The sequence below is a fragment of the Lissotriton helveticus genome, chromosome 7 (genome assembly GCF_964261635.1).
Source record: "Lissotriton helveticus chromosome 7, aLisHel1.1, whole genome shotgun sequence".
Taxonomy (NCBI): Eukaryota; Metazoa; Chordata; class Amphibia; order Caudata; family Salamandridae; genus Lissotriton; species Lissotriton helveticus.
In genome coordinates this window covers 636,356,848-636,365,750 of record NC_136068.1, presented here as the reverse complement: position 1 = coordinate 636,365,750, position 8,903 = coordinate 636,356,848, and the positions used below count along the sequence as shown (strand labels likewise).

The 8,903-nt window shown below is 45.4% G+C and overlaps 1 protein-coding gene across 1 annotated transcript; it reads right to left on the bottom strand.

The window, feature by feature from the left end:
- Positions 1-5,468: 5,468 nt before the first annotated feature.
- LOC144768877 (claudin-4-like) lies at positions 5,469-8,286 on the bottom strand. Its single transcript, XM_078652885.1, has one exon. The coding sequence runs from the start codon at positions 7,086-7,088 to the stop codon at positions 6,432-6,434; it is 657 nt and encodes a 218-aa protein (XP_078509011.1). The 5' UTR covers positions 7,089-8,286; the 3' UTR covers positions 5,469-6,431.
- Positions 8,287-8,903: the final 617 nt, after the last annotated feature.

Here is an 8,903-nt window from a genome sequence, read left to right as displayed (position 1 = left end):
CTGAAAAATCAGTGTGTCAAAGAACAAGTGTAGCATATGAGCCACAACCGTTGAGCAGGAGAATGGTGAGGGTGTGGTATGTAGCCGGTGACGCATTTTGGAGCACACTGTTGCAAATATATTACTAAAGCATGGCGTGGTAGCTCACTGTCATTTATAGACAGCACATTTTTCTTGGAAATCACCACTAAATTTGCATAGATATGCAGTTCTAGGGATAAAACTCAATTGAGCACAAACAACGTGTGGAAACCGGAATTCCGTTCACATTAATCATTTGCACAAAACTAAGTAAATTGGTAGTGTCGTGACTCATTTTGATCCTATTAAAAATGTCTGTTTCCATCACACTTCAAAATTATTATTTTTTAAAGTACTATATTGGTGCTTTCTTAGATGCTGATATATTTAGAAATATTTGTACAGTCAACATATAGGTATTTTGACTTTGTGGTGATTGGAAAAAATGTCATCCTACAGTCTTTCCTTTTACGCTCCATGTACTCCAGCAAGAATGTCACATAATTCCCTTTACAAAATCCTCTTACTCTGTAATTGGAGAATGAAAAGTAAACACCAATATCCAAGGAATAAGCAGCTATTTGTCAGAAGACACAGGGCCTAATTTCGACTTTAGCGGAAAGGGAACCACCGTCGCTTTTTGGCGGTCCACCCACCCGCTTTTCTGGTGGTCCGACTGCCCCATAACAATGTGAGACTGAACACCACCACTGCCGCATTTCTGCTACCAGTCACATGTTTTAAGCTCCAGTGCATTCAGGATGGGTGCGCGCACTGTTTCTCTTGCCCAACGTAATGCAAGAAAGCAGTGCGGCCGACTGCCTTAAGGCACTGTAAAATGGCGGGCAATGGCTCCCGGTTTATTACCAGAGCCGAGCGTACCGCCGCCATGACTCTGCCACCCAGACACCTCCAGCCCAATGGAAATCTCCTGATATGGCGGGCATGGGGCAGTGGAGAAGAACTGTCTGATGAACATGACCACTCTAATCCTATAGAGCAATGGTTCTTAACCTTTTGACTGCTATGGACACCAAATGAGTCATTCCTGAAATCCGGGGACCTCCACTGAGTCATCATTGGAAGCAATTTATTTGGTTTGAACCTCAAACAATACACAAAAATATAAAAGCAAGTATGTATCAAACAAATGCTCATATTTGAAATATTTAGCCTAATTCACAATTAAAAATAATAAAAGTTCAATTATAAACTAATAGCGGACCCCCTGAGTAGGTGTGGTGGACCCCCAGCGATACTCTGACCACAGGTCAAGAACCACTGCTTTAGAGTGTGTATCTGAAAGGTTTAGGGCCTAGAAAACTAATATTTTGAATTGTAATAATAGCTAATAGATTGTGCGAGGTCTCAATATCATCTTATAAATAGGCTGACATTAGTCGTGCTAACAGAAATGCAGCAAGGAGGAAAGCTTTCATTCTGATGTTTATCAGTGGCAGCTGCTACTTAATGGTGGTGGGGGTCACGGGGGTGCCTGGTCGCGAGGGAGCGGGGTCACAGGGGCCCTATCACGGGCGGGGAGAGGGAATGAAAAAACCCATTAAAAAATCACTTACCTGCCTCCCAGCCACCGCCTCTCGGACCTCTTCGCCCGCTTTCAGAACTCCAGGGGCAGGAAGCATGAGCAGGAAGTACCCAGGCTTCCAGACCCCCCTAGCCCATCACAACGCTGCTGATAGCAGCGTCGTGATTGGTCTGGGTGCTGTGCTTCGGGGCACAAATGATAACTGGGAGCCTGAGCATGTTCTCCACCAAGGCTGTGCATTACAGCCAGGCTCGGACTGACCGTTGCGGGCACCGGGCAATCCCCCGGTGCGCCGCAAGGGTGGGGGCTGGTTTTGGGCCCCTGGGGACCGTGTTTGTTACAGGCCCGTTTTTGCAGCATAGCTGCAAAATCGGCCCTGTAACAAAATCGGCCGAAAACCGGCCCTGACAAACAGCTCGGCGGCATGTTGGGGGGGGAGGGGGCGGCCGGGCAGTTTGCCAGGGCCGGTTTTGGTTCCCAGTCCGGCCCTGATTACAGCCTGGTGGAGAACATGCCAAGTGCGCATGATGGTTTGGCCTGCTCCAGACGGCTGGCCAAACCGTCATGCAAACTTAGGAAGTGCAAACCACTCCTCCCCCTGCTCTGTGGTCATTTCAATCCACCCCTCCTCTACAGAAGAGTACTGAAAAATAATAATTTTATAACATGCTGCTATAATCATTTTATTTTTCTGTGGAGCGCCGCCCCTGATGTTTAGAAAGGTGCGTGTAGTGTGAAACATTGCAAGGTTGTCCGGCTGAGCACGGAGCTAATGCTGAAGGAAGGATGTTTTGATACAATGGTTCACCTTTCTTATACGTCTCTGACTGAGGCATTGTTCACTCAGTGATGCAGATGCAAGAAGCTACACAATGACTTCCTCCCCCTCTCACCAAAGAGTATCATTGAGGGGAAAAGATTTTCCTCTAAGAATTTGGGAAGTGTAGACACAAAAAGTAGGTATTTGTAGAGAATGCTGAGAGCCAGGTATACAACGGTAGGTCTGAAAGCTTCATAGAAGCATGCCGGGATAACCTATGGCTAGGCATAAAATAGTGAGGGAAAGTACTAATTAATCAATACCATAATTAGGAGGCTGATAATAATAGAGATTTAAAAGTTAGATAGAGCTTAGACAAATTATTACAGATAATAGGAACGGTGATATAAAATGTTTTCGGTTTTTCTAATGTTTATCTTGTTTTATATTATGGCTGCTGACATAACAATAATAGTTTTCCGCATTCTAATACACAATGTTTTGAAAGGTTATTATATATAATAAATAGCCAAACATTATGAACACCAATTGCTGTGTGTCAACCTATTTCAGGTGTCAGGTTGAGGGTCTGTGCAACTTCATATAACCCCTGGCAGCCATGATTGACTCGTAACACTCAGGTGCTTATTTATGAGCCCCTTGTGACACTTTTGCACCGCTGTTGTGTCACAAAACACAACGTCATAAACAATGCACCACGTTGCGCCATATTTACAAAGTGGCTCATCTATGTAGATGCATCACTTTGTAAACCCCTGCGCTACATTATACCTGCATCAGGTATAATGTATGCAGGGTAGGCGTTCCCCGCAAGAAAACCTTGTAGAAGTGGTGAAGCGATATCTATCCGATTTCACTGCGCCACTTCTAGAACGCCACAGTGTCAAAACCTTTCCCCTGCCTCATAGCAGGCGTAAGGGTGACGCAGTGCTATAGGGACAGGCCGCCCCAATTCACTGCTGGAGTTGCATCATGCTTGCAACACAATTGCAGCAATGCTTTACCTTTGCGCCGATAGATACGTCAGGATTCCTGACACATCTGTCACTCCTTGCAACACGGAGCGCCGTACACTACAGTAATTACAGACCCTCTATGGTGTCACAAGGAGGGCGCAGTGAAAAGTGTTGCATTGCTGTTTTATCGCAGCGATGCAACACTTTTCATAAATGAGGCCCTGAATGATCCTAACTCGCTATAGAGAACGGTGAGAGACACCTGTCTGTGGTCCTTAGCCCTGAAGGTGACAGCAATAAGCATACACACACCTCTTGGCGATAAGGAAATCTTTCCAGGTGTGCCCTTCATTTTTTTGGGGTGTTCACATCATCTTTGCATGCTTACATTTTTTTGCCTTGATTTAAAAAGCTAGACCACGAGTCCCAGAATGCAGCAAGCAGCGGATTTAAAAGTCTGGTCAGACTGATCGTCCCACACATGAGAAGGGATCAGGAGGCAGATGTGCAACAATTCCAATAACACAGATTAATAGTCTAGTGTCTAAACTGCATGCATTTTTCTCCTTCACGTATCAATGAGTTTAAAACCATGTATTATTCAAGATATTTGCTCCAAAAACCACTGTTGCCTAGGTTTCTTATCTTGATGGGGAAACCGCCATTTTGAGTCATGATTTGAGTTTACATATGTTGTTATCTTCCACCGTGACAGGCCAGATGACTGCAGGTGCTACAAAGTTGATGCATGCTAAGTGCGGCACTTTCGAAAGCACTTTATCCTTTTTTGCATCAGCACACTGTATCCTGGGACTTTCCCATTCCAGCTATGGGGTTACAATTAAGATATACATAAATTTGTTTGGCATGAGAAGTTAAAGTATACAAGTGGGGCATAGGGGCATGTGAGAAGCTTGTCCTCCCCAGACCTAAGTAGATGTGGTTTGAATTTACCTTAGACACCAGAACACATAAATGTGTGTAAAGGTTCAACATATTTCACTGGGGACTGCCCAGTCCAGGACCCTTTCAATAATGGCTGCCGGATGTGGGACCTGGCAGGACTCCCCTCATTCCAGCACTGCCTCCAATAGATACCTGTGTGTCACCTTAGTAAAATATCCAAAATCCCTGAAAATTTTAGCAGTTTTTTTGTGCGTGTGTGCTCCTGTGTATCTAAATTATATTTACCATTTCAGTACTCTGGCATTAATTCTGAAGGTATTTTATTTCTGCGCACACACCTTTTGACTTTTAACTGACACAAGAAAGAAACACAAGAGACATTATAACTAAGCATCGTGCTAAATAACTCTTGTTATTTCACTAGGCATGGGGTTTGCAAGAGGTGATCTTTCCAGTGGGTCCCATCCTATCAGAGTGGCAGGATTTGCCAGCGGTATTCATAATAGGGCTACCATGCTAACCAGTCATGTAACATAATAGCAATGCTTTCCTGAAATTAATTAAATATCGACTTGTACAGACAGAAAATGTCGAAATTCTAAAGAAGGACACCAATTGAGCCATTGTTATTGATGTTTTACATGCCTGCTGGGCGTACAGTAGTATATTTCGCGCAAACACGTTATTTTAGGCACATGCCCAACTTGCTGCAAAAATGGCCAACTTGCTGCAAAAGAGAGGAATTGCTCCCACGTACCCTGATGAGGCCACCATTGCAGTTGGCACTGCCCTCAACAGTGGCCATTTTGTTCAGGAACAGCCCTGGTATTAAATAATATTTCTGACAAAAGTCCCCATATGACAAGACTCGTTTCCATTAAACAGCAAAATATTTATTATTCCAAATTGATGTTAAAGTCTCATACATTAAAAAGTTCTGACATCATAAAAACGTATCCTAACATCCAAAAAGCAGTTTATGGCACCTGGGGTGGTGGGCACAATAATTCAAATATATAATTTGAGACTGACTGCTTGTAGTCAAAGAAGAGACACCTTGACGGTCTTAGCTCAACCTAAGTGCACACAGTCGAGAACCATCACTTATTGTACATCCTTTTTGCGACGGCCATTTTAAATTCGGGGGGGCAAAGACTATTATCAATTAATAACAGATGCCCGGTATCTTCTTTCACAGCAAAAAAGGCAAAAAAAATGAAAAATAAAATGCCCTGTAGGTGTAGAGACCCCTCCCCAATCAACTAGTGAAATATTATTATTCAAAGGGATTCGTGTGTCAGAATCTTCTGCAAAATTAGCCATGGCAGGGTTTTTACAATCCAGGAAATTACAGTGGAAAAGAGCAGTATTTAACAAAAAGAGCAAGCATTTTCCCTGAGCCTTTAAATGGTGCGTTAGAAGCTGTTAATAAACAAGCCCGTTTTTTTTATCAGCTTCATTTAGGAGGGTGATAAAATATGAATTCGATAAAAAAAATATCGAAATCATTTTAGGAGGTTTAGCTAAATTGGATTTTTTAATGAAAATGGCTTAGAAGGTACACATGATTAAATGTTGCTTTCCACTGAAAAACCATGGGCGCCTTTCAGCAGATAAAGAGTTTTGCTGAAATAGCATGCAGTTTTAAAGTTGCCCCCCTCCCAAATAACCCACAAAGTTACCTGAGTGGTGTCAACAACGGTCACTCAATGGTCTATTGCGCATGGTTTTGTTAAGGTTCTGACACCCTCGACAAAACCAAGATATGACATGTGCTAGGAAGGAAGGTGGGCGCGTCACAGTTGCCATGGCAATGGTGGGCTCACCTTGCCATAGGACCCCTCTCCGTCCTGGCATTTATGAGACCATCTTGGTGATGTGTGTATCTGCTGTAGTGTGTCCATGGTCCCATGACTGAAGAACACACACAAATAAATACAGAAAAAACATTGTAGAAGGGCTCCAAGCACAACATCATTGACCACATCAGGTGACCACAAAGGTGAGGGGCGGAAACTACATTCAGTACAGGATTATCTCCATGATCGCTTGGCATATGTCTGATGGAAATCCTTCCTCCCTTCATGGTGGGAAATGTATTCCCTATCCCATTCCCCTGTCCTCCATGCTAAAATCAGATCATCTGTTTGCTGTCCATGCCTCATCCCTCTGCAGTCCAGATCTCCCCTGATGTTGGATTTCATTGCTTACTCATTCGCGGTCACACATAGTCCTGCCTTTTGAGGCCCGCTGGCTCTACTGTGGTGGGGGCAGGTGGGGCTGAGTGTCCCTTCTGCTGCTGGTACGGGTCACCCAAAGTTGGACAAGAGCAGGAGAGCAGTGCCCCACCCAGCATTAGCAAAACGCTGCCGCCCCAGCCGATGTAGAGTGAAGAACCCAGCTCGCGCTTGAGGGGCTCGGCCACCAGCGGGTTGTAGAAGTCATTAATGATACGGATAGCCAGCCAGCAGATGGGGATGAAGCCGAGGAGGCCGGAGAGGAGGAAAAGGATGCCAGCCATAATCATGATGCGGGTCTTGACAGACGCCTCGTCCACACACTTGGTGCATTTGGCCCCGATGATGCTGACGAAGAGGCCGATTATGGCCAATAGGATGCAGATGATAGTAAGAGCGCGGGCTATCTGCAGGTCCTGGGGCAGAGCCAGCATGGAGTCATATGTCTTGCACTGCATGTGGCCGCTTGTCTGTACAATGCAATTCATCCACAGCCCCTCCCAGATGATCTGTGCCACCACAATGCTGCTGCCAATGAAGGCAGTCACCTTCCACATGGGCAGAGCACAGGCGATTACAGAACACAGCAAACCCACAATGCTAAGGGAGACACCCATCATCTCGCGCCCAGCTGATGGCATCTCAGGCAGAATGGGTGCACTTATCTCCCGGTCACTCAAAGGAATCGAGTGAGCAGAGGAGTGCAGTTTACTTAGCCAAGTCTAGTGAATCTCCTCTTGGTGCCAACATGTGCTAATAGATGGGCATGCACTGGATCACGACCGGTCTTAGGAATATGCTATGTGTGCCAACAAACAACAAAATAGGCACAGAGATGAGCAACTGAATTTGAAAGATCCAAAGAATCTCCAGTGGGTGGCATCAAGCAAGTGGCTTTGGTGAGGCACACTTGACCTAGGCTAGTTTAAGTGGCAACAAGGAAGCAAGTGGGTGCTTAAATGTTTATAAGATCTAAGTAGGCTCAAAGGAATCTTTGTTAAGTGCCAGAAAGTGGGGCGAGGCACCTCAGTCAGAAACAACGCGTCCAAGGAATATAATTTGGGCATCAACAAGCGAGAAGGTGAACTGATGTTCACTCACTGAAGATGGTAAAGTTCTATCTGCTGAGCACGAGCAGGAGCTTGCAGGGATTTTCACTCGATGAACATCCTTCTAAGGAACCTTCACCGAAGACCAACAAGAAAGCAGTTATAGGTTCCTGTTGTTGACTCAGATGATGTTTGGGAGTTTTTTATTGCTGGTCCCAGTCATGGGGTTACACACATTTTCGTGGTGACAGGTTCTGGGAGTTTTTGATTACTGCCACCACATTTCATTGAAGGGTCCATATTTCCTTTGGTTCCAGAGTTGTGGATCGTTGTTGGTCACAGCACGTCGAGGCTATTAACAGTTGCTTGCTCCAGGGGCTATTGATTTGCCGATCATCTCTGTGAATATTAAATTGTTTTTGTTCCCAGTGAATGTGGGCTGCTGATGATCCAGGTGGTTGAATTGTTTGACTTTCCTTCAGCAGAAGTGATTGATGGTTTCTAATTGTCTATGGTGTTAGTGGCTGAGATTATGAGTTGTCTTCAGTCCTGGTGGTGGGGTATTGCAACCGGTTTTTGGTCCTTGCAGTTAAGGGTGTGATCCAAGTGGTTGGATTCCTGGAATCACGGATAGGTTTGCCTCCAGCTGAGTGTAACGATGGTTGGAGATTGTCTTATGTTCCAGTTGCTGAGTTCTGTTGGTTGCGTGTTGGCTTTTGGCCCCAGTAGTTAATCGCCGAGGTTGTGATGTCTCCTACAGTCCAGGTTTCTCATGAAGAGTGTAGGTTCTGCTGCTCCTAGACTCCAAAGTTCTGTGCCCAGAGCATGCAGGGTCCTTTATAGAAGCATGCTGACGGGAGGGGCAAACAGTAGGTCTGTGGTGGGGGAGGAGGGCTTCAGGGCATTGCAGATTCTGGGATAAACAGAAAAGCCCTCCCTGCCTTCGAGATCGTTTTTGACATGGTCTTTGTTCATTGTTTTTTGTTGTTGTTCTGGAGCTGGCTTCAGACCGTGATACGGGGGAGTAAACTGGGCAGAAGATTGGAATGAAGAATGTGAGGAAGAGGAGGATGGATGGAGAAGGAGGGAGGGAAACAGCGCACGGCTGTCCATTTGCTGGGATGGTGAGGCATCAGGGCTGCTCCTGCCTGTATGGCTTGGCTTCCTTTGACACGCTGGACCACACCACACTGATAAGACAGAATGGGCCTCGAGGCACTGTGCAGGACAGGGCCAGCACCATGATAAGGTGCGAGACTTAGAGAGTGGTCTTGGGCTTACACCAACCCTCACCACGCCCCCACAGGTAATCAATATGGAGTCAATGGAAATATTTGGGCCAGTATTATAGACAGGGACACTGGAATTATGGGATTGTGCACCCGCTGCGATTTTCGCATAATTATA

Coding starts and splice junctions, on each gene's coding strand:
- LOC144768877 (XM_078652885.1), bottom strand. CDS start 7,088: ATGCCATCAGCTGGGCGCGAGATGATGGGTGTCTCCCTTAGCATTGTG.